Genomic DNA, 25,742 nt, shown 5'->3' with positions numbered 1-25,742 from the left:
AGAAGAAAAACAAACACGAGGAAGGCGCCTGTCCCATAAACACATGCTAATTAATTGTTTTTCATGTGTGCAGATGGAATAATACAATGGCAAATCTCATAAAAATATATATTATTTTGCAGATTTCAGTTATATTGTACAATACTCATATTATACAGTAGATGCAAGTTACAAAAATGTGATGGGTAAAAAAGAGCAGTCCCGTAACTAGGGTGGTGCGAAATATGCACCACGGCACAGGGCACCGTAGGGCAGGGGGTGCTGTTCAGCCTGTCAATTTTTTGTTTATAATCATTCTCACTTGTAGTTTCCTTTCTTTTATCCCTGGCATCTCCTGGCCTCCCCTATTTCCTCCTGCGGCCTACTCCCCCTCCATATGGCCTCCTCCCCAAGCACCTTCAGGCACATCCTCTTTTATTTAACACACAGATTTCTGCCCCACAATTTTTGTTTGCAGCCCTGAACACAGCCACCGTTTCCCGACCCAGGTGTTACCAGCACACCTTGAGTACCCTTGCTGGTGAGTTCAGCTGTCGGCGCAAGGTACATATACTGATCTCTCCGCCGCTGATATTTGCTGCATATACACTACAAGCAACACTCTTTCTATACCTTCAGCTGGTGATCTACACTGCCGGCTCCAGGCTTGTACACAGCTGTTCTGATGAACAAATCCTGCTGCAAGTGCAGCTTCACCAGCGCTCTCCTACATCTAGAGCTGGTGAGTTATACTGCATAAATATTGTGCATCATCACTGCAGCCATTGAATTCGCAGTGTACCTGGCAGTGATACCTGGAATAATGGTGGTACAACGGGATCGGTAACCCTTCATCATTGTATGGAACAAATCAGATTTGTCATTACCCTTACCCATGAGGCCACTCCCCTTTTTGGGGAGCACATCTTATGCTCCTATTTGAAACATGGGGGGGGGGGGGGGGGGACCAATATGTTCGTTTTCGGCCCAAGGCACCAAAAGGCTAGTTTCACCTCTGAGAAAACAGTATTACATATTACATAATGTACAGCTAGATGTCACCTGCAAAATTTGTTGTAAAACCGAGAATTTGTGAAACAATATATAAAACAGTAATACTGACATCCATACTTTATATCTGATACAGTTGATATAAAAATATATCTATGAGATATATGAAGTTATAACCTACATCAGGAGTCAAAAGGATAAAATTGCATCTTTAGTTTATTTATTTTTGCACTGGGAATTCTGTGTTAAGGGGTCTATCCACGAGGCGACCTGAAAGACTGAACGTCTAGGGTTCAGGCCTTGAGATCGTCGAGGTGCGGGGCGTTCACTGAACGTCATTCAGTGAAGGAGCCCAACCTCCTATCTGTGAACATGACGAACCTGACGAACGTCGTCAGGTTCACGTGCATGTTCAGTACATAGTTGGGGATGGCAAGTACCTAGATGTGCAAGCGCATTGCTGCCGGCTATCCATTACCCGACTGTGTGAACAATGCGACCAAAACCTCCTGGTTTTGGTGGGATTGTTCACAAAGTCGGGTAATGGATAGGCCCCATTAGAATTGCAAAGATATTCGGATTCAGATTTGGAAGAACACTAATATTGCAACAAGCTCTTAACATGTTGCTGAACCCTGGGTTTGTGGCATCCATACTTTCAGAGATTACACAGCACCTTGTATGAGGTGAGTTAGGAGTGTTGTCTTGGAAAACACCATTTTATGGAAGCAAAGATAGATTCTCACTTCACTCTTATGTGGGGTACACACCTGGCTGACCCAGTGACCAGTTTGGTAAGCATACGCACTCACCAATTTGTGATGTCATTGTTGGCCAGTGGCCAGTATTACGGGTCGGTCGGTCACCCATACACACCAGCAAATACATCACGATATATCTGCAAGATATATCACATCTGCTGTACTGCACGGCCGACACAATATATTTGTGAACTACTTCATTCACGCATATCTCGTGTGTACACAGGAACAGATGCACTGAACCATACTGTATATCATTTGCGGCTGTATCATATAGTGTGTACCCAGCAATACCTCCCTGCCCTTCTTCAGGCACTATGCTGCAGGAGGAAAAGCTGTGTAAAAGTGTTGTTGCCCACAGTAACTCCATCTGTAAGGTCTCTGCTTTTTGCAATGACTGCAGGAGGACCAGCAAGTGATGTCACACTGTGCCCTCGTCTGAAAGCAATTACTTAGCTAGCAGGAAACCATGACTACTGGTCAGGAATAGGATGAAATGTTTTTTGTGCTCGTTTGAGATGTGAGGATGGCGTTGCAAATGCCATATTAAGCAGACTAAAAGAAGCCACTCAGCATGATTATTAATTAATGGTTCTTTAGTAATCTAAAATGTATTATCCAGGACACTTTGCTCATCATCATGTACAGTAAAAAAAATAAACAGATCTATCAATCATGGGAATTCAACACACACACTACTGAAATTGAACTGGTGCAAACATTTTTGTATGAAATAAAAACATATTTCATAAGTACAATACCGATGTGCTGATGTGGGTAAATGCAAAAAAGCTGTCATACTATAAAACATTGTTTGGGCTACACTTTATTAAAAGAAGCTGCACAGGCTAATTAGAACCCGTTGCTTCCTTACCCTCAGAGAAATCACACTGTTTAGCAGTGGTCTGCATGCCTAATTGACACTGTCTATACTTTGTCCCATGGAAAGGTTCCCCCAGAGTGCAATGCACTGACAGGATGAAGAGAAACACTCTCACACTGTGAAACCAGAGCAGACGAAAATGAAGTAATGATCATACCGCTTTTAAAGGCAGGATTTGCAGTGATTTAGGCTCAGATATAAAAGGCGGTTTGCCAATGTCACTATGCTGTACAATTATTTCAATCATGCTCTCTCTTGAAAATCCTTAAAAAGTAATTTTGGCAACAATTTGCCTAATACACATCACTATTAACTAAAAATGAACAGCAAATAAAAGGCAGATGCTGGCTAAGAACATGAATACCGTATCAATAACCAAGAGACAAGGGGATGTAGTTAAGTTACCGGTGTTCGGAATGCAGCCAGAATCCCGACGTGGAAAGTCCGACTTGGCATTAAAGGTAGGCGTCTAAATCCCGACACTTATCTTCAGCCCGCCGCCGAAATCCCGACACCCACCATGCCGAACAAAGGGAAGCGGGGTATGTTAGGTGTTAGCCGCAGGGGAGGGAGGGTTAGGTTTAGGGACCCCCGGGAGAGATTAGGGTTAGCCACCCCCCCAGGGAGGGTTAGGCTAGGGGACGGGTGGGGTAGGGTTTGGCACCACTGTGGGGTGGCGGGGGGGTGTTTAGTGTTGGGCACCACTAAGAGAGGGTTATGGGGGGGCAGGGGAGGATACTTACCAGCCCCAGTCGGGATGAGGAGCATTCGAGCTTCCGGTGTGTGTATTTAATCAGGCGGCTAATCAGCCGCCGGCATTACATACCGATTCCGAGACAAGAGTGACTTTACTGCACACTGCAACTGAGGCATTAGGATGTGTTGTAATAATGATACATTCCATAAAGCTAATAATAGCATGCAAGACTGGAGATAAGGTCATAATTTCATTTACTGGCTCAGTCCCAGACACATTAGTACTTCCAATAGCCTGTATGCAAGACACAGGCCTCATTCACCTTATTGCTAACCAGGCTTTCTGCCTCATAGCTCACTGAAACACATGTGCCATGAATATTTACTTCTGATATCTCTTGAGTTAACAGTTTAATTAAATTCTGCCTAAGTTCATTAGGATACAAGCCTGGCATTTAAATTTTACTTTATTTCTTGTCAAGTACTGCTTGCACCAATGAGCTTATATGGGTCAAATGCTTGAAAGCATCATCCGAACTTACCGGGAGAGTCTCATCTGCATCATAAACCAGCCAACCAGCCACTACAATGAATGTTGCCAATGAGACAAAGGGATTTGTGTTTGGACAATGATCGGTGTCTAAATAAAGATGGCAGTCTATTGAACTATTTCCTATTTAACAGTGAAGCATTATGTGTTTTTTCAAGCACAGCGCTGGTTAACGAGTAACAATCAAAAATACTGATGTCTAATTAAAATCATTATGCTGGCTACTTCAGTTTACTGGAACAAAGGCAGATACTTGAAGTAGGGATGTGCAGGCTCGGATAGGTTCGAGTTTGCACGTGGAGTTCGGATTTTTCCCTCCAAAAAAACGGAACTCAGAAAGAGGCAAAACGTCATCTTACATGGACGAACATCATCATTCCTGGACTTTTGTCCAGGAATGATGATGTTCGTCCATGTAAGATGACGTTTTGCCTCTTTCTGAGTTCCGTTTTTTTGGAGGGAAAAATCCGAACTCCACGTGCAAACTCGAACCTATCCGAGCCTGCACATCCCTAACTTGAAGTAGGATTTACGCTAGAAACTATCCTGTTTAAACCTCAGAAATACGCATTTGGTTCCATCTGACATATAGGTAGTGAATAACCAACTGTCCTTCGCAACATTTGTAACTATGGAAACAGAGCAGTAGACAGTCTGTTTCCATTGTTAAATGCATTCACTAGGGAGGACTGTTATACACAGCATATCCACAAATGACAGCACTAATGTATTTATGAGCTATAATTATTTTATCTTTTATTTATATGGTGCCACAAGGTGTCCATAGCATCGTAAAGGGATTAAAAATACAATTGTGTACCAGTACATAAGATAGTTATTAACAAAACAATACAACCAAATGCGGTGTGGAAGACACAGGGGAAGAAAAGAGTGACTCATCCCAACATGTGGATGGACACATATAGGATCAGAGTCGCTGGTGGGGGATGGGAAATGGGACAGAATTAAATAATATGCACTGGTGACAGGAATAAATCCAGTAAATTGCAAAAGCTCCACTCAAATCTATCACACATTGGGGTCCAAGTCCCCGTTACCGGGTCCGACGGTGTCATCTCACAACCATCCATGCTCCCCCAGCTACGGCTGGCATTCCTGAGGACTATGCTTGCCCATCAGCATGTGTGCTTGGCGTTCTCTCTCGGCAGTTCCCATGGTTGCTGAACATGGGCGGCGACCTATTGTTTGAACTCACATGTCTATTTCGTCCAACTGGGTTCCTGCAGGCCTGCTCACATGTTCCACTCAGCCTGCGCTTGGAGCACCCTATTTGAACTCTGACCTGTGCAATACTCATTACCAGAACAACACTTCTCCATAGAGATCAGTATCCAGGCTCCAGTTGCATCCTGCTTCTGATCCAGTCTCAATCTCCGGTCTCCAGCAATGCTATCAGCAATCCACATTTAACTCAGTGTGCATAAACACCTGTACGATATTGGCCCGATGTGGCCGATTTAGCCAAATCAGAACGACAAATCGGGCATATCGTGCAGTGTGTATGCCCAATTTGCGCGTACCCGCGGTCGCATGCGATATCGTGCGATTGGCTGTGCTGCACAGTCAATCATACGATATTGCATGTGAGCCTGTACAAGTTAATGAAGGACGGAACAGTGATTGTTCTGTCTTTCATTACATCTTTCAAGTGTGTACTGGCAATCATGCGATGTCCAGGGCAAAGACAAATCGCCCTGAACATCGGCACGATTGCCGGTCATTTAGGTGTGTACCCTGCCTCATAAACAAATAAGTGAACAAGAAACCAGTGACATACAGTACAATGCTAGAACAGGGCTCGACAAATCCCGGGAGTTTTCCAAGCCCGCCCCGCCGCCGCAGGGAAGCTCCATTTGCCGGGTGCCCTCTGAAATTTTACCAGCGGGCGCCCGACTCCCTGCAGCAGCAGCAGGAGCTCACCCCTCAGCTCCGGCGTCCGGCTCCCCCACGGGCACTATGGGACGTCTCTCCCATAGTTCCGAAGAGCGCCGGACGGCAGCGGACGCAGGATTGGGGCTTAGGTAAGTATTCTGTTTGCTTTTTTTGTATGCGCGCGGCCCTATTACAGGGGGCTTACTACTGGGGGCACTATTACAGAGGGCTTACTACTTGGGGCACTATTAAAGGGCACTTACAACTGGAGGCACTACTAAAGGGGACTTACTACTGGGGGCACTATTACAGGGGGCTTACTACTGGTGACACTTTTACAAAGGGCTTACTACTGGGGGCACTTTTACAAGGGGCTTACTACTGAGGGCACTTTTACAAGGGGCTTACTACTGAGGGCACTTTTACAAGGGGCTTACTACTGAGGGCACTATTATAGAGGGCTTACTACTAGGTTGAGAGGCACTGAAAGGGCATGTGTGGGGGTCAATACAAGCTTTCATATATTTTGGTAATGGATGATTGTCTGGCTCCTAAACTTTTAAGATGGCTTTTTACAAAAATTTGTCGAACCCTGTGCTAGAGAATGACATGGTTTATACACATTGCTGCATAACACTCAAATAAGCAGCAGGGCATAAGCAACCGACTGTTAGGCGCCCTTGTAGGGAGTAAGGAGTGGATGGAAGTATAAGTAAGGAGAAGAACAAGCGGGAAGAGGGTTCTGCTTGTGAGAGGGGCAGACAAACAGGTGTGACACAGATGGGGTAGACAGGGAGGAAGGAACAAGTAGCAGCGGGTTAGGAAGAGAGAAAGAAGGGTTTGATGAATTAGCGGGTCTTGAGAGCCCGTTTCATTTTTTTTAGAGAGGTGGAGAGTCTGATAGAGAGAGAGTTTCAGAGGTAGGGAGCAGCACGGGAAAAATCTTGGTGGTGGGAGTGGAAGGATGTAATCAGTTGGCAGGAGAGGCGGCATGCATTTGTTGAGGGAAGAGGGCGGGTGTGAGTGTGAAGGGATAGAAGGTCAGAGATGTAAATGGGAGAGAATTGCGTGAGGGCTTTGTAAGTGCGTGCAAAATCCTTGTATTGGGTTCTGAAGGGGAAGGGGAGCCACTGCTTGTAGGAGAGGGGAGGTAGAGGTAGAACATTTTCAGAGGAAGATGAGCTGAGCAGCAGCAATGAGGACAAATTGGAGTGGAGAGAGGTGGGACTCAGGGAGGACAGATAGGAAAAGATGACCAGTGAGCGGATGAAGGTTTTAGTTGCATCCCGGGTGAGAAAGGGTCTGATCCCGGAAATATTTTTGAGATGGAAATGGCAGGACTGTGAGAGGTGCTGAATGTGTGGTTGAAGAAGAGGGAAGAGTCCAGGATAACTCCAAGGCAGCGCACTTTGGGGCTAGAATTGTGCCGTCAATTGATAATGAAATTGTGGGAAGTGAGGTTATGCGGGAGGGTGGGAAGATGATCAGCTCAGTCTTAGACATATTAAGTTTAAGAAAGTGCTGGGACATCCAGGAAGAGACAGCAGAGAGACAGTTGGAGATACGAGTGAGGAGCGACGGGGAGAGTTCAGGGGAGGAAAGGTAGGTCAGATTATCATCAGCATAGAAATGATATTGGAGGTCAAAAGAGCTGATGCGTACGCCTAGAGAGGACGTTTAGATGGAGAATAGCAGAAGTCCAAGAACAGAACCTTGGGAAACACCTATTGTAAGTGGAAGCGGGAGGGAAAAGGAGTCATGAGAAGAGACATATCATTCTGATCTTACTCAGGGCTCGATTCATACCCCCTCGCTGGATGCGCATGCAAATTCGGCTAAGTGACAGCAAGACAGGCGATCGCACGACAAGGCATTAGCACGCCTACTATGCCTTGGCGTGCGATCGCTCTGTGTATGCAGACGCCCACCAGCCTGTTTTAAGACGCCCACTTGTGCACTTCATCTCCAACAAGTGTATGCAACCATCAGTACATCGGGTACCATCGGATGCGATCGCAGCGCTTGTGGCTGACCATACCCTACCGCAAGCACTGCGATCACTTCAGTGTAAAAACCAGCCAGGTGACGTGTACTATGATGCTGCCTCTTAATTATGCACGCCTCTGAAACGGCATTGAGACGCTCAGGCACGCCTGCGTTCGCACCTCCACTCCCCCATTTTTAATGGCCAGCCCCTGTCACCACACACAAATGGCTTCTGCTGTCACTCATTCTGCTGGGCTGTCTATGCGCAGCGAGTGAACGCTTCCTGATCTCTCGCACTTGTACGCGCACTGCAATGCGTACGCATGTGCACAATGCGAAAATCGGTCAGCTACGAGCGAACGCATCCTAGCGAGCGGGTCTGAATCAGGTCGTCAGTCTCCAGTCTCTAGCACTGCTAACAGCAAACCGCATCTGACTCCTGCTTAACTATCAACCTGTACCAGTTTCTGTTACCAGTTTCTGGTGTTGCTAAACAACATTCCACATTCATTCCAGTTACCAGCCACCCGTACTGCAACTGCATTCCACATCTGTTCCAGTGGGTGTCCTACATTATGCAGTGCCAACATCATCTGCAGCCTACTTTAATTTGTACACAGCACTGTATCAACATCACCTGCAGTCTGTCACAATTGTGCCACTCAGTTCTAATATCACCTGCAGCCTGCCTCTGCTTTACTACAGTCTCAAGGTGCCTACCCTACACACATAGCAATTTTTTACACGATTTGCCCGATTTCGACGAATCATGACAACAAATCATGTAAAATATGCCCAAATCGTGAGTTTCTACTCACGATCGCGATGCCGATGCACGTACCCGCTCGTCGTAGATCGCGTCTTCGGCTCTGCCATGCTGTAGGGCAGATTTGCCAATCTGGGACACAATGCACTGGATGCACGATAGATCTTCAGTCAGATTGGACATTTTTTACTCCAAATCGTGATCACGACAGCCAGGGAGCTGCCTGGGGAGAATTCTGGGGAAATCGTGCCTCAGGTCGGATCGCGAGCACATCGCTGTGTGTGTAGGCACCTTCAGCCCAGCATTTCTCACAGTCTGACTCCATCATGCTACCAATTCCAATATCACCTGCAGCCTGCTTCTGCTTTACTACAGTCTCATTCCAGAATTTCTCACAGTCTGACTACATCATGCTATCAGCACTCACTTTAAGGTATCCACGGACTACTCCAGTGTACTTTATTGCTATCTCAGGGTATCCAGATACCCGTATCTATCCTTTCCCAAGTTTTCTCAAATACAAACTAGTAGCATCGGTTCACATGAGGAGAAGCATTATCAAAGCCTCAAACTTCATCTACTCTCTTACAAATGTAGCTACCCCTAAGGGTCCCAATTCGGACCACAAAACCCCAGTTATGTAACAAAATAATTTTTTGATTGGAGCTACCCAATAAAACCCACATTTCCAGGCTCAGATGAAAGATAATTCATTCTATGGACATGAACTGTCTTAGAAGTTATGCCTACCCTCTGGGCAGTTGCCAGTCAGAGTTGTTTGTCAACATCATCTTCAGGAATGGTTGTACATTGCTGGCATTTAAAGCAGAACCCATTACAACCCCAGAAAAGAAAATTTAACCTTTAAACACCATTTAGGGCAATATGCTAGACCAGGGCAACAATGAGATTTGACCAAAATTGAAGAAGCTAACTTAGAAGTTGAAGTAGAGTTTACTACTTGCCATATTTATGGACATTAAACACATAAGATACTTAGTCAGATGGATAGGACGACAAGGTATTTAATAACCTCAAATGAAAATATGGAGCATACATTATATGTTGTATAATGCTCTCATCAGCTGCCTTTAAGTGTACTGCAACCATTATCTTATACTTTTACCAAACAAGCACATTACCCAGCGGTTTAGTCCTTTAGCGAATTACTGTACACCCTCCTCTATTGTTTCTTAACATCATCTATGATATTTATGTTAAGCCAGTAAATGCTAAGAAATGCCTTAAAACATGTTGATAAATTATACTAAATAAATCACAATGCAAACAGTCAGCCTATCAACATCCATTCCGAAATGCCTGAGGTCATGTTTATTAGCACATAACGTGGGCTATGCAGACATTTCCCATTATGAATAACGCCAGTGTGAACAAGGACTTGGAAAAGGGACTGGTAATAATGAATCACAAGTGTTTTCAATCAATAAGTCAAACAAGACCCCAACCCTTTGTCTGGGCTTTGGTTTCAAAGGTGAATTCAGTTATATGCAGGCTGTTAATCAAAATCTACAGCTGCAAGATGTTACAGAAGTCATCCTGCACCACCGCTATTTCACCTTTGTGATAGATGACACAACACTTGGAGGACTGGAATGGACAAAATTGGTAGCATCAGCTTGTTTTATACATAGACTATAATGCCTCAGGCAAAACATTCTGATAGAGGATCCAATTATACCCCTTTTCCACCTAAATTCCGGGTCTGACCCGGAGCTGGAACAAAGTTCCTATCCAGATCAGACCCGGAATTTTGCCGGCGCCGACTCGGGATATTCCCGAGTCAGCGCCGCTCACACCGCAGTCGGGTCTGCATAGACCCAGCTTTTGCGGAGTGAAAGTGGTCGCTTGGAGATGACGTCATCTCCAAGCGCCACTGAAGCCGGACTAATCGGCCGGCTAGCAGCGCACTCCAGGTCATCGTGACCCAGAGTGCGCTGTTCTCACAGCAGGGTTTCACGGGCTAGGCCCGTGTTAAACCCTGCTAGTTACCTGGGTTGGATTGCCGGGTCACTCGACCCGGCGATCCAACCCTCTCCCCTTTTATACCAGGGAGCTGCCCGGGTTAACCCTTCAAAAACCCGGGTTTTAGCTCCGGTGTAAAAGGGGTATTAGTTAGGCTATGAGCAAGCCTTTCCAAAACAATTTTCATCTAGATATCTGTAATACCAAATCATATTGTACTGATTAAATGATTAGCACCTTTATAATAGAAGTATAAACTTGAACTTAATGGATTACCCCCAAAAATTGCAGTGTATTAAAGCCGATATATATATTTAGTTAGTTGCATGTAACAGTAGTACTAGTAAGTGAAAAACAAGATTATTTTTATTTATTATTTTATTTACCAGATACTGGTAAGAAATGTGTTAACGTTGGCAACCACTGAATTTCGGAACTGGTCTTGTTCCTTTTATTTACGGGTCAGACTGTGACAACATATACACTTACTACTAGTAATGGACTGCTTGAAATAGCAATCACTGTTCCAAACACCCAGGTCAAATGTTAAGAAAAAACATAGGACCCAAATCACGTGTGATCCAATAAAAGAATTTTACCACTGGGGAACTCACAGTTTATTTCCTTAAATAGAAATCATTAGTCTTATGATAACTAATTAGTCCTGAATTCTAAATTCTGAAGCCTTTTTTATAAAAGGTACCAGATATTTAACTGCCTCTATCCACCAAGAATATTACCCTTTGGGTTCCAGTCACATCGTGTTGTACAAATATAGGATGAACTACTGATGCAAATGTGAAAGCCCTACTTCATATAAGATTGTATGTTTTCTGAACAACAATATGCTCGTAATAGATTTGCTTCACAAAAAAAGATGTGTGTCTTACTGTTCAAGCTCAACAAGCTAGGTTGTGTATAGCAGTGTTTCCCAAACTCATTCCTCAGGGAGCACAAATAGTGCATGGTTTCCATTTTTCCTAGTTGGTGCACAGGTAAATTCATTACTGGCTGACACATTTTAAAAGATCCACAGTTGGGGCTATTTATTTCACTTGTGATTCTGTGAGGAGACCTGGAAAACATGCACTGTTAGTGCTCCCTGAGGAATCAGTTTGGGAAACACTTGTGCATATAGTAACCACTGCTTACTTAATTACATGTTATCATAATCCTTTCATCAAGGAAAAGGGCCAAAGGCATAATTGCAAATTGCATCATTGTGACTCGTCCCACTTCTGATTGGGTAGGATATGGAAGGGTGGCCTACTCTCCCAGGATTATGCTCCGAAATGTGTGAGTCTGTTGCAGGAAAGTAAGGAAGTATGGTTACATGTACTGCACGGAATGCAATTATGCTATTGTGAAGCTCAGACATGAATGGAAAGCTGTCAGCACAAAAACATTTTTTTTTTTTTTTAGAAAAAATTATGTTTAAAGTAAAATAGGTTTGGAGTGAGACAAAGGTCAATACAACAAACCTGATTAGAATCCCTTGACAAGAAAAAGTCAGGATCTTCTTTTTCTTTACTGATCTAATTAATCACTCAAAATCACAGTCACCATATGGAACTATTACACAAGTATGTGTTTTTTATTATTATTCAGACAGGATACAGTAAATTTAAGATACTTACTTTTGCTTCAATCTGATGTATGCAGATGACAAATTATTCCAGGCTTCTGAGTTCTAGCATAGAAAGAAATATATAAAACACAAGAAACTATTCCCAGTATTCACCTATATTTTACGGAGTATCGAGAAAAATGTCTTACACACAGGCCTAAGATGAGTATATTGTTACATCATTCAAATGTACTAATAGCCCCCGAGGAAGCCTCAGAATACAAAATCAATGCCAAGAGACGTGTGAAATATTCACAAATGAAAGATGCCATCTTGCAGCTATAAAATTGTACTTAAAGATGAAGAAGGCATAACTTGTAAATTCTAACTTTTACTAAATACAGTATCTGAAGATCACTTGTGTATGCATTGCTTTTACTGTGTCTGATTCTAAACAAAATATCACAATATTTTAGCAACAAGAAAAACAGGTGGCAGAAGAAATTATAAATTTTCTACCAAATAGTAGCAAATGCATTGAAGACTTCAAACATATTTACTTATTAAGGTGCCTATGTATCAAAGCTTGATGAGAGACAAAATTGTGAGATATAAATCACCAACCAATCAGTTTCTAAAGGCCCCCATACATCAGCAATCTGAAAACCACAATTGAACAATTTGAAGATTTATTGCTCGATTTTAGGATTTCCCAATCTAGCAATCTGCGCCCATACATTACAGATCTTTTTCACTGATTTGCAGATCGATTGCAGCAAACACAGATCTGCCAATCTTGAAAGGCCCATCCTTTTACTAGTAACGGTCTGCAAATCTGCTGATCATGGCCATACACTAGCAATTTATGCGATCTGTGAAATCCAACATGTTGGACAATCTGATTTAACAATTCCAATCACTTTTTGGTTGCAATCTGCGATCAGTAAAGCCCATACATTGAAGATTTTTATACACAATCGATTGCAAATTGCAGAATTGCCACAATCGATTGCTGATGTATGGGGGCCTTAACCAAAGGCCCCCATAAATCAGCAATTGATTGCAGCAATCGTGCAATTTGCAATCGATTGTGTATAAAAATCTTTCCCTTTTTCAATCGATTTTGTGGCATCTCTCTAATCTGCAATCGATAGACAAAGGGAAAGGTTTTTATACACAATCGATTGCAAATTGCACAATTGCTGCAATCAATTGCTGATGTATGGGGGCCTTTACATTTTATAGGCTATGTTTGAAAATGACAGTTAGGAGCTGATTGGTTAATACTTTTTTTTCTCACAGTTTTATCTCTCATCAAGCTTTGATACATAGACCCCTAAGTGTGTATAAATATTTACAGCCCAGGGGCAGCAGTGGAAAGGCAGTATAAGGCACACTGTACTTTCCATCAGGACATAGGAATGCTACCTTACAAGGTGTAATGAAAGAATCCAGCTTTAGGGGCTTTTCATAAACTCACTTCACTTAGTCTCATTTTAGTTGGGGGTAGCTATAACATTTTATATCAGGTTTGCCCAAGATTTACATAAGGTCATTTGCACATATGATATAAATACATTTGGTCATAACCCATTACAGAAGAACTATGAAACATCTCAGTTATGGTAGTGTAAAGAATAGAAATAGGATTTAGGGGCTACAAGCTGTACCACACTGCATAAAATGGCATGTAATATACCCATGCAGCATTACTATATATCTATGCGGGTAGTTTCGAAGAATAGAAACTAGAGTGGGATTTGCATTGTCATAAAAATCAAATAATTTTCTATATTTAATAATGCAGTGTCTCCCTCTCCCATTGGGACCTCCTCTTTACTATAGCAGAGTTATGGCATTTGTATGTAACAGCACCTGTGCCAACCACCCATGGTGCTTTTCACCTCTCTCTGAACAAGGGAGACCTGACATTGTGGGTCTAAGGCTCTCAACCAGAGAGATAAACAGTGAATAGCAGGGGTTTGGGCTACTATTACTGAGAAGGGACTTCATAAAATTCATGCTTAACGTTGAAAACCCCATCATGTATATTTGTAATGGTCAGCAAACTTGCTTTTCTGAAACACTGTAGATCCATTAAATTATAATACAACAATGCAGCATGTCAGAGAATTTGGATTCAATTACAAGAAAAAAAAAAAAGAGGCCAGAATTTTTCTTTTCAGATTCTTTTGGCACCCAAGGAGACTGGTTTGCAGCCATGCCGTGCCAAACCGCAGACTGTCTGGAAGAGCTATTACAATGTAAACAGCACTCCGTCATATGGACTCCTAACACATGCCAACTGGACTGCAATGTATTCTCAAAGGACTCAATTATGTGCCTTCTATTTTGACAGCTCCAAGTCAGAGAACCTGTTTCTCTTATTGAAATTATTACTGACCGACACACATACACAAAAAAAATACGCTTGTGGTGAGGAAACAAGCATGTGTATGACTAAAATTACTTACAAAGGTTCTGCTTTCAATTCACCCAATTCTAAAGTCCTATATTTTCTAGTCATCAAGTTGTATAGACAGCTACTGTACATGTAAGACATTTTCATTGGGGCCTTTGCTAGTACACAAAAGCACTGAATACAGTGTCAACATGTATATAAAAATAAGATACAAATCATTTTACATATAGAATAAAATATAAGGCTATTTTGTTCTAGATCAGAGTAAAACTAAAGTATTATACTCACATCAGGCTCCAAGCTGACACAACGCTGAAAGGCTCTTGCTGCCCCTTCATATCCTTGTAAGGTGATATATGCGCAGCCCAAAGAAAACCATACACCAAGCTGAAAAGGCAGAATACAGTATAAAATACAATAAGAAAGTAGACATGACAAAAACACACACACACATAGGTTTCATATGCAGAAACTAGGGATGTGCAGGCTCGGATAGGTTCGAGTTTGCACGTGGAGTTCGGATTTTTCCCTCCAAAAAAACGGAACTCAGAAAGAGGCAAAACGTCATCTTGCATGGATGAACATCATCATTCCTGGACTTTTGTCCAGGAATGATGATGTTCGTCCATGCAAGATGACGTTTTGCCTCTTTCTGAGTTCCGTTTTTTTGGAGGGAAAAATCCGAACTCCACGTGCAAACTCGAACCTATCCGAGCCTGCACATCCCTAGCAGAAACACAGGACTACACATTATTATATTTTATTTGCAATGGACCAACAGACTGAATTAAAGAGCAATGGGGTATAAGTAAATTGATCTACCGTATTAGCGTTTATGCCATTATTCAGTAAATACTGTATCTGTCCATCATTAAAACAAAGAACATACAGATGTCTCTATATACATCTATACTCCATGCGCTACAAGTCTCGTTACACATATCGCATGAGTGCTGTGTCACTCAGTAGTGCAGAGCGTCTTTTCGTGCAACTTTTTACCTTCAAATGCATCTTATTTGCATAGCATTCTGCTGATTAAAATGATATGTGGTATGCCTATATTCTGTGTGCGACTGCGGGTGTATCCGCATGCAAAATGCTACGTTACAGTGTCAATAAAACGCATTTAAGAGAAAAAGTTGCACGAATAGACGCTTGGCACTACAGAGTCATGCCACGGCATGGCACCACTAGAAGGGCTGTTTAACGCACAAGGAGGCTAGATGTACTGTATGAGGACACATCTGTATGAGTAGTACATCCTGTTGAATGTCTTGAATCCAGCACATTATGTTACATTAACAAATAAACAGTCATTCTTCCCAGCTTTCTGACTGAGGGGGTGTGAGGTTGGCTATGCTGGGAGCTTGGTGCGGCAAGTGGACAGGGCATTGGCGACATGACAACTCGATCGCGTCACTGCTATACAATGTCATTATGACGCAGAGGCGGGGTCATGATGAAGTGATTTAGCAAGAATTGCTAAATCACTTCATCATGGCCCCTCCTCTGCGTCATAATGACATTGTGTAGCAGTGACATAGGCGGTGGCCTCAGCAGATTTGGCCACTCTTCGGGGTGTCCAGGAGAGCTACCCAAGATTCGGAAGCCTCCCAGACTTTTCGGGAGAGCAGGAAAATAAGAGTGGAGTTGAGTAATAAAGGTGCATACCTAAATGAAGTTAGGCTTCACCTGCAGCATCTGACAGCCTCTGACTAGGAGCACTTTAAAGAGAGGGAACATACAGATGTGTTCTTATTCATCTTTGCTATAGTCGTGCTAAAAAGACCCTTGCGAGTTTTTTGCGTCGTTTGTTCGCCAAAAATGCCTCTAAGTCACAATGCGATGCGACTAGGATGCACCCAGTAGATTGTGCTGATAAATTTGATATACGACACTTGTATATCTGTGTGAGACTGAGTCCCTGAATCTGCATACAAAGTGCTACAATGCTTTGGACCTGGAGCCCCGGTGATTGGGTCTCCAGGCTGTGGCATTACAACCCGGTCGGTTGGGTCTGGTGCTGGTCTTAAATATAGGGGGTACCCCACGTCTTTTTTGCCCCCTATATTTAAAACCAGCACTAGTCCCTGCAGCCTGGTGTTGGTTTCTAAAATACGGTGGAACCCTACACATTTTTTTCCCCGGATTTTGTGATCACCATCGCGACCATCAACCTGGTCGGTCGTTAAGCTGTGGGTGGTAACCCACAGCTTAACTAACGACCAGGAGGCCGCACTTCAAAAATGAAGCGGCCGCCCTCATTCAGAGAGAGAGATCGTTTGTTACGACCGCCTCTGAATGAGGGCCAGAGACCTTAAAAATTTGAATCATGACTTACCCGATGGAGGTAATGTAGTTACTATGTTCTATTCAGCCCACACACTCTATCAGAGTTAGGTAAGACTAGGTCCACGTGAACAGATTTTTCTGATGTGCTTGGAGCTTTAAAAATGATGCAAATATCTTTTTTTTTGTCTAGACCTCCTCATTACGATCCATCCATCTACCTACACACCAGAAAAAGCATCTCATTGCAGTCTAAGGCAGTCAGAAATTGTAATAAATGGAAAGTGCCCATCCCTTATTGTTACCACATCAGCACACTCAGGCAGGATGTTACCACAACATGGACCAATTTAACTCTCTACAATACTTCATTTTTATACTGAAATACATCAGAGGACTCTGACGGGTGTGAAAGTCCTCTGATGTATATCTGCATATAACATTGGTACTGAAGGAGCAGGAGGAATCCTTTGAAATTACCTGTTTAATACAAGGAAAGACAAGCATAAAAAGTGAATGAGTCAAGCAAGTCAAGAAACTATATGAGCAGAGAAAGTAACAACAAAACTAAACCTCTGAAGACAGAGTCTCCAAAAGGTCACAACTACTGTACATGCCACTCACATAACACATCTTGCTGGGAAGAGAGGTGCTAAGCATGAGAGGGACAGTGGACACCCTTCCAATAAACACTGTAGAGGTCACACTCACTGACTGAAAATGCTCTTGTGAATGAGTAGTTGTCAGGATTTATAGCAGTGAGTTCAACCATGATTGATCCAACACGGTAACGGCTGGATTAAGTAGGATTCTGCTGTAGCTATTTCTTCGGAAATAGAAACTGTCATTGCTAGCAATATATTATTACAAACTCTCACAGCCGTGCATTTTAAGCAGAAGGTCCATTATTCAAACAGCATAAATATATGGAAGCCTTGCTAGACATAGAGAGGAGAGATTTAGCTTGCAAGTATGCATGCCCCTAAGGCTTTGAAGACATCAACTATTGCTGTTGGAACGTTTTATCCTAAATATTCACCTGTATGAGCATTTGGTGGCACAGATCTTTCTCTACATTTAAATGTTGACTGTAACTTCAAAAACTACACTGAATTAAATGTTAGGACACTAATGATAATTTTTGGTAAAAGAAAACAAGAGCAAAATCCCGCAAACCCTACACAAATCGTAAAACCAAATATAAGATTATATATATATATAAAAAAAACACCTAAAGGTACAGTATGTTTAATAATATGAGATATGGTAAGAACTTACCCTTGTTATCTCTATTTCTACGAAGTCCATAGGGTTCCACAGGATACCTTGGGGTATAGGTGTGACGTCAGTCGCAGGGCACCAAAGAGTTAAGCTTTCAGCCTCCCAGGATGCACTAGGTCCCCCTCCTATACCCCGCCCCCGGGCCAAGGCACCTCAGTTAGTTACCAAGCCATAGGCCGGAGGAGCAGAAGGAAGAGAGAGAACAAAGACCTGGACACATACAAGAATCACATTCTCACCAGAGGGAGACAGAAAACCGGTGACCAGAGCAAAGCCCATCTGCAGCACAGGTGCGACAGGGCGGGAGTCCTGTGGAACCCTATGGACTTCGTAGAAATAGAGATAACAAGGGTAAGTTCTTACCATATCTCATATTTTCTACTTCAGGGTCCATAGGGTATCCACAGGATACCTTGGGGATGTCCCAAAGCAGTATCCTTTAAGGGTGGGGACGCTCCTGTGCAGAAAGGAGAATCCGCCGCCCGAAGGAAGCATCCTGAGAGGCGAAGGTGTCAAACCTGTAATACCTCACGAAGGTATGGACAGAGGACCACGTAGCAGCCTTGCAGATCTGAACTGCCGAGGCACCACGTCGAGCTGCCCACGAAGGACCCACAGACCTAGTGGAATGAGCCTTCAGAGAAGGAGGGACTGGTAGGCCTTCATGAAGATAAGCTTCAGAAATAGCCATACGGATCCAGGCTGCCAAAGTTTGCTTTGAAGCAGGCCAACCCTTTTTACGGAAGCCATAGAGGACAAACAAAGCATCCGACTTCCTAAACGAAGAAGTGCGGTCAACATAAGTCCTTAAGGCCCGCACAACATCCAAAGAGGCCTCACCCACGGAAAGACCCGGTGAGTTAAAGGCCGGAACAATTATTTCCTCGTTAACATGAAACTGGGAAACAACTTTGGGAAGAAACTCGGGCCGAGTGCGGAGCACTGCCCTGTTCCCATGAAAAACCAAGAAAGGGGGTCTACAAGAAAGAGCCCCTAACTCAGAAACACGTCTGGCCGAAGCAATGGCCAGAAGGAAAACAGTCTTAGCTGTTGGCCATTTAATATCCACTGAGCCCAGTGGTTCAAATGGCGGTCCTTGGAGAGCCCTCAGGACCACAGCCAAATCCCAAGGCGCCACAGGTGGAACAAAGGGCGGCTGAATACGGAGAACACCTTGCATAAAGGTGCGCACATCCGGGATTGTAGCAATCCTACGGTGAAACCAGACAGATAGGGCCGAAACCTGTACCTTCAAAGAAGCAAGACGAAGCCCATGATCTAGTCCCGCTTGCAGGAAGGCGAGAATCCGAGACAGACGAAACTCCCGCGGTGCATAACCTCTCGGTCGACACCACTGGAAGAACGTATGCCACACGCGATGGTATATCCTCGCGGAAGACGGTTTCCGAGCTCGTAACATGGTACGCACCACAGAGCTGGAAAACCCTCGGGACCTCAGCATGGCCGTCTCAACAGCCACGCCGTCAAAGACAGCCGAGTCAGGTCCGGGTGAAGGCAAGGACCCTGAGACAGAAGGTCCGGTCGTAGCGGCAACCGCAGAGGACTGTCCACTGACAGACCCTGAAGGTCTGAGAACCAGTGCCGTCTGGGCCACGCGGGAGCTATCAACAGGAGCGTCCCTCCTTCCTGTTTGAATTTCCGGATTACCCGTGGAAGAAGGGAGACCGGAGGGAACAGGTATGCGAACCGGAACGTCCACCGGACGGACAGAGCATCCACCAGAGACGCCCCTTCGTCTCTTGTGCGAGACCCATACACCGGCAACTTGTTGTTGTGCCGGGACGCCATGAGGTCATTTTCTGGAAGACCCCACCTGTCCACCAGTAGTTGAAAAACATCCGGGTGCAGGGAACTTTCCCCCGGATGAACGTCCTGGCGACTTAGAAAGTCCGCCTCCCAATTTAGCACTCCCGGGATGAAGACCGCTGATATGGCCGGAAGATTGCGCTCCGCCCAAACCAGGATCCGAGAGACCTTTACGAGAGCCGCCCGACTGCGAGTTCCTCCTTGCCTGTTTACGTAGGCCACAGTGGTAGCGTTGTCCGACTGGACCTGCACCGGGTGACCCTGGAGAAACCGCTGTGCCTGCTGGAGAGCATTGAAGACCGCACGGAGTTCCAAGATATTTATTGGAAGCTCAGCTTCTGTCGGCGTCCACCTGCCCTGGAACAAGTGTGGACCCGAAACTGCTCCCCAGCCCCGAAGACTGGCGTCCGTTGTCAACAGGACCCAATTTGGAACCCAGAACGGACGTCCCTTGTTGAGGTGGGTCGTCTTTAACCACCACGCAAGGGACAGGCGAACCTCCGGGGTGAGCACAATCGTCTGGGACTTCAGAGACTGAGGCAGCCCGTTCCACTTGGACAGGATCAGGTGCTGCAGAGGTCTGGAGTGAAACTGGGCGTATTCCACCGTGTCGAACACCGACACCATGGAGCCCAGTAACCTCATCGCCGAGTGTAAGGACACCCGGCGGCTGTGCAGACAACTGCGCACCCTTGACTGTAAAGCAGAGATCTTGTCCTCCGTCACGAAGATCCTTTGCTGTCCCGAGTCCAATAAGGCTCCAAGATGCAGAATCCTCCGAGACGGGATTAGAGTGGACTTCTGCCAGTTGATTAGCCAGCCGTGCCGTTGCAGCAGTGCAATGGTCAGGTCCAAGTGGTGTAACAGGAGCTGCGGAAATCCTGCCACCAATAACAGGTCGTCCAAGTAGGGCAACATGCGGACTCCCTGCAGCCGCAGAGAAGCCGCCATGACCGCCATCACCTTGGTGAAAACACGTGGTGCTGTCGCCAGGCCAAAAGGTAACGCCCGAAACTGAAAGTGGTCGCTGCGGATTGCAAACCGGAGGAACTGTTGATGGCGCAAAAGAATAGGGACATGCAGGTAAGCGTCCCCAGGTTCCAGCGCCAGAATGATGGACCGTAGGGTCTCCATCCGAAACCTCGGGACCCGCAAAGACTTGTTGAGTGCTTTGAGGTTGAGAATCGGACGATATGACCCATTGGGTTTCTGTACCAAAAATAGATTTGAATAGAAACCCTGGCCTTGTTCCGGTCTGATGGTAGACCGGTGGTGAAGAATCGAGCCAGGGAACTGTGCCGGAAGGAGAGGGCGTATCCATGGGAAACCACCTCCAGAACCCAAGTGTCTGTCGTAGTGGTCGACCAACACTGGGCGAACTGTAGCAGGCGGCCTCCCACCCTGGGATCCCCCAAAGGGAGGCCCGGACCGTCAGGCCGCAGGCTTGTCATCTGGCTTGGGGGCCGGACGTCTGGTACTCCATGCCTGCTTCCGGGGCTTGGCCGATTTCTTAGGACCAGCCTGTTGAGGAAACGACTGTGGTTTGGGCCTGCCCTGGGCCCTAGATGACCGAAAGGACGATGGTCCAGAACCAGAAGGAGCAGCGGCCGACGGGAGACAAGCCGATTTGGCTGCCGCCAGCGTGGCCACAATCTTATCCAGATCCGGACCGAAGAGAACTTCTCCGGTAAACGGCAAGGCTTCCAGACCCTTCTTGGAATCTGCGTCCGCCTTCCAGGATCGCAGCCACAAGGTGCGACGAGCAGCTACCGCTGCTGAAGAAATTCTAGACACCAGAGTACTAATGTCTAGAGCCGCCTCGTTGATGTAGGTGGCCGAATCACGGAGATTGCCAATCAACTCCGCCTGTTCGGCCGGACAGTCGGATTCAAAAGAAGCCTCTAATGAATCCGCCCAGCGCTCCATCGCTCTGGCAACCCAGCAAATGGCCATAGCCGGCCGTGCTGCCCCCCCTGCAAGGGAATAAGCGGACTTCAGGCAGATTTCCACCTTGCGGTCCGTAGCATCCTTAAGGGAGGACATGGATGGCATCGACAATGTGGCACTACGGACAAGACGGGTCACGTGAGAATCCACCTGTGGAGGGGATTCCCACTTAGCAAAATAATTATCCGCGAACGGATAAGCCACCGCCAGGCGTCTCTGCGGCTGGTATCTTTTGCCAGGTTGTTTCCACGCCTCCTCTAAATGGTCCACCAACTGACCCGAAAGAGGAAAGACTGTGGCATCGCCCTTCACATCTTTGAAAAAGGCATACTTAGATTTAGCCGCTGGGGGAACTTCGTCCTCAATCACCAAGGCTGTGCGGACCGCCCGAATAAGTCCAGGAATATATACTTTGGACTTAGCATCAGCGTCCTTAGTATGGAGAGGTTCCTGATCGTAAGGATCCAGAATCTCCCCATCATCAGACGTCCCTTCGTCATCCTCATAAGGAGCAGACAGGGACGCCACCGGCCTTTTATGAGGCCGCATCACAGACTCCCCTTGCAACACATCTGACAAGTGCTGTACAGAACTCGTCAGGGAGTTAACCCACGCTGGCTCCTGAGAACCCGGGAGCGGGGAAATAGGGAGACTGTGGGGTACCACCAATTGTCGTGGGAACCCCTGAATGGGTGACGACACCACAGACTGCTGGGACAAACCCATCGGAGTAAACGCGGGCTGCGGAGCTAACTGGCCCACTAAAGCTGTTAACGCCTGAGCGAAACAAGCCCAGGGCGGCTCCTGTACCGGTGCTGTAACCGTAATAGGCCGCGCCATGGACAAACACTGCCGGCAAAGGCCCTCCGCGCTACCCTCCCCCTCCGCTAACGGTACTTTGCACGTGGTACACTGTAGCCGGAGGGGAAAATCACTTTCAGACATGATGGCACCACGTATGTGACCTCTCTCACCAATTAAGTATTAAATAGGCGAGAGACCACCCTGCAGCACCGCACTGCAAGGGCTTTAGCAGAAAGAACAGGGACAGTAATAAAGCTGACAGTTTTGAGAAGATAAAGTTACAGGCAGCAGCGCTAGCACAGTCACATACAATGCAGAGAAATAACAATTCCTGCACTAACAGCGCTGATCACTCAACTACACAGACACAGGGCCTGGTAGGACACAGCGCTGCATACACAGACCTGAGCCACAGCGGAGGAGAGGTATGCGGGGGGACCCAGACCACGATGCTTCCTTCCAGGCTTCCAGCAGCGTTCACCATGCGTTGCAGAGAAGATGGCCGCCGAGGAGCAGAGAGAAGCTGGCCTGGGGGAGGAGCGCTGACACAGGACCAGTCAGCACAGTGCAGAGAGGGCTGTGTGCAGCGGGGGAGGCGCCGGCTGTGAGACAGGGAAGGCGCGCTCCCCTGGCATGCATTTAACCCCTGGGACGCCGCAGCGCTACCGCTCTGCTGCGGTCCGCTGTCCCAGGGGGTAGTGGAAGCGCAGGTTGGTCGCCTGGCTCCACGCTGCAGCCAGTCCCCAGGGAGCCCCCTGCCTGGGGACTTAGGACCATGTGATCAGCGGGGACCCACCGCGGGACCCCGCTGCTTACCTCTGTCCCCCTTGAATCCGGCCATGGTCCGGAGCATCTGGGGTCACCGCTAGCTGTGACCCCAGACGCCCACCAGCATCCCCGGATCAGTACCGGCGTTCTGGTACCGGCGGGGTGTAGGGAAGACAGCATGGACGTCAGGACTGACTGTCCATGCTGTTCATCCAGATGTGCAGCCACAGCTGCATGAAGAAAAAGCTTCAGGGGCTCTTCTAGCCCCCACTCCAACAGGTGCACCCGACTCCGGCCGGGCACCAAACTAAACTGAGGTGCCTTGACCCGGGGGCGGGGTATAGGAGGGGGACCTAGTGCATCCTGGGAGGCTGAAAGCTTAACTCTTTGGTGCCCTGCGACTGACGTCACACCTATACCCCAAGGTATCCTGTGGATACCCTATGGACCCTGAAGTAGCAATAACTGTTAAAGGCAGCAAACTTAGGGCCCAATTCAGACCCGCTCGCTAGGCTGCGTTCGCACGCAGCCTGCCGATGCTCACAATCTGTGCATGCATCGCAGTGCGCAAACTAGTCCATGCGAACGGGAAGTTTGCTCGCTGCTCATATACAGCTCACTAGAATGAGTGACAGGACAAGCCGTTTGTGGGTGGTGACAGGGGTTGGTTGATGGAAACAGGGGAATGGTGGTGCGAACGCAGGCGTGTCTGAGCGTATTAACGCCATTTCAGAGGTGTGCATAATTAAGACGCAGCGTCATAGTACACGTCACACTGTTGAAATTCACACTGAAGCACTCGCATTGCATGCTTTAGGGTATGGTCAACCACAAGTCCTGCAACCGCTTCCAGTGGTACTCGATGTTACTGATGGTTGCATACACTTCCTGGACATGACCTGGGAAAGTGGGCGTCTTAAGACAGGCTGGTTGGTGTCTGCATACACACAGTGATCGCACGGCAAGTCATAGTGGGCGTGTTAATGCCTTGCGATCGCGGATTTGCATATTTTCGCTGCATGCGAACGCATCTAGCGAGTGGGTCTGAATCGAGCCCTTAGTACAGATTTCGAAACATACATGGCATTGTTGTGATAAGATTATAAATCTCTATAACCTAACAATCATTTAATAGAAGTGTTCATTACTGTAGTTCAGAGGTTCCCAAACGTGGTCCTTAAGGCTCCCCAACAGTTCAGGCTTTAGAGATATTCATGGTCGATCACAGGTGGTTTAATCAAATAGATTGAGGTACTACTTAAGTCGCCTGTGGTCAAGCATGGATATCCTTAACCAGGACTGTTAGGGTGGGAGGCAATCGGGAAGCCGACTGCCTAAATACCGGCAGCCGGCTTCCCGACTGTCTTATCCTGGCAAGGGGGCTAAGGGTTAGGCACCCCCCCGGGGGACTTAGGTTTAGGCAGTGGGGAAGGGGGTGGTTAGGGTTAGGCACTTAGAGGGGGGATTATGGTTAGGCACTTGGGGGGGAAGTTAGGGTTAGGCATCCCTAAGGAGGGTTAGGGTTAGGTTAGTGGATACTTACCTATCCACGATCGGGATTTCCAGCGCTGTCGGGCTTCCGCTGCGTCGCACTCTGCTCCTGTCGGGCTGCCGCTGACGTGAATCGAACCGCCGGCCATGCGGCCAGCGGTATTTCATACCAATTCCGTTAGGGTGCCTTAAGGACTGAATTTGGGTACCTTTGCTGTAGTTCATTTATTATTTTAGGTATTTATCAGACAATACATGGGAAACTCAATATTGCTTGAAAAATCTTCTCCATTGGACTTTTTTCAAGGCATGTGGAGGAAAGATTTCGCCATCAAATTGTCCCAATGTTTGCTGTGATACATACACCATCTTATATTGTGTAGCACAGGTAAACTATCCATTTTTTCCCAGTGTGCACTACATAATTGCTGGCAGCAATAGATCACTGCTCCTTTCTACACAGCCGCCTTACTGTAGGTACTGAATAGACTAATGGGCCCAATCCATCTGCGTTGGATTGCAGCGATCTCGTGATGCTGCAAGCCGGCATCGCATAAATCCAACATGTTGGATTTTGCCGATTTGCTGATCGCAATAAAAAAATTATCGCAATCGTCAAATCGACGACATTTAACATGACAAGTTTCCGATGGGCAATCAGAAATTTCTAATCGCATCCCAATGATCCGGTAATGCCATATTAATGCCTTAAACTACAATGTTATCCCACTGCTTTTTCTTCCAGCACTTACAGATGCTATTCAGTTATCTTATATAATAAGTGTTTGTGTCTTGTAAACTCATTTGGGTATTTTTACCTTCTATGTACAACCCAAAT

At 46.1% G+C, this 25,742-nt stretch overlaps 1 protein-coding gene across 6 annotated transcripts in view; it reads right to left on the bottom strand.

Moving 5' to 3' along the window:
• TTC27 (tetratricopeptide repeat domain 27) overlaps positions 1-25,742 on the bottom strand; it is a 676,116-nt gene that overhangs the window by 31,732 nt on the left and 618,642 nt on the right. For all 6 annotated transcript variants that reach the window (XM_088474427.1, XM_088474426.1, XM_088474429.1 and 3 more), the window contains 2 exons: positions 14,786-14,884; positions 12,146-12,198 (listed from right to left, as the gene is read on the bottom strand). In XM_088474427.1, the coding sequence (XP_088330553.1) occupies positions 12,146-12,198; positions 14,786-14,884 (152 nt within the window). The remainder of the gene's footprint in view (positions 1-12,145; positions 12,199-14,785; positions 14,885-25,742) is intronic.

This window comes from Taudactylus pleione, unplaced genomic scaffold (genome assembly GCF_031769625.1).
Source record: "Taudactylus pleione unplaced genomic scaffold, aTauple2 ptg000154l, whole genome shotgun sequence".
NCBI classification, from domain to species: Eukaryota; Metazoa; Chordata; class Amphibia; order Anura; family Myobatrachidae; genus Taudactylus; species Taudactylus pleione.
The sequence above is the reverse complement of the archived record's forward strand: the minus strand, read 5'-3'. Positions and strand labels throughout refer to the sequence as shown.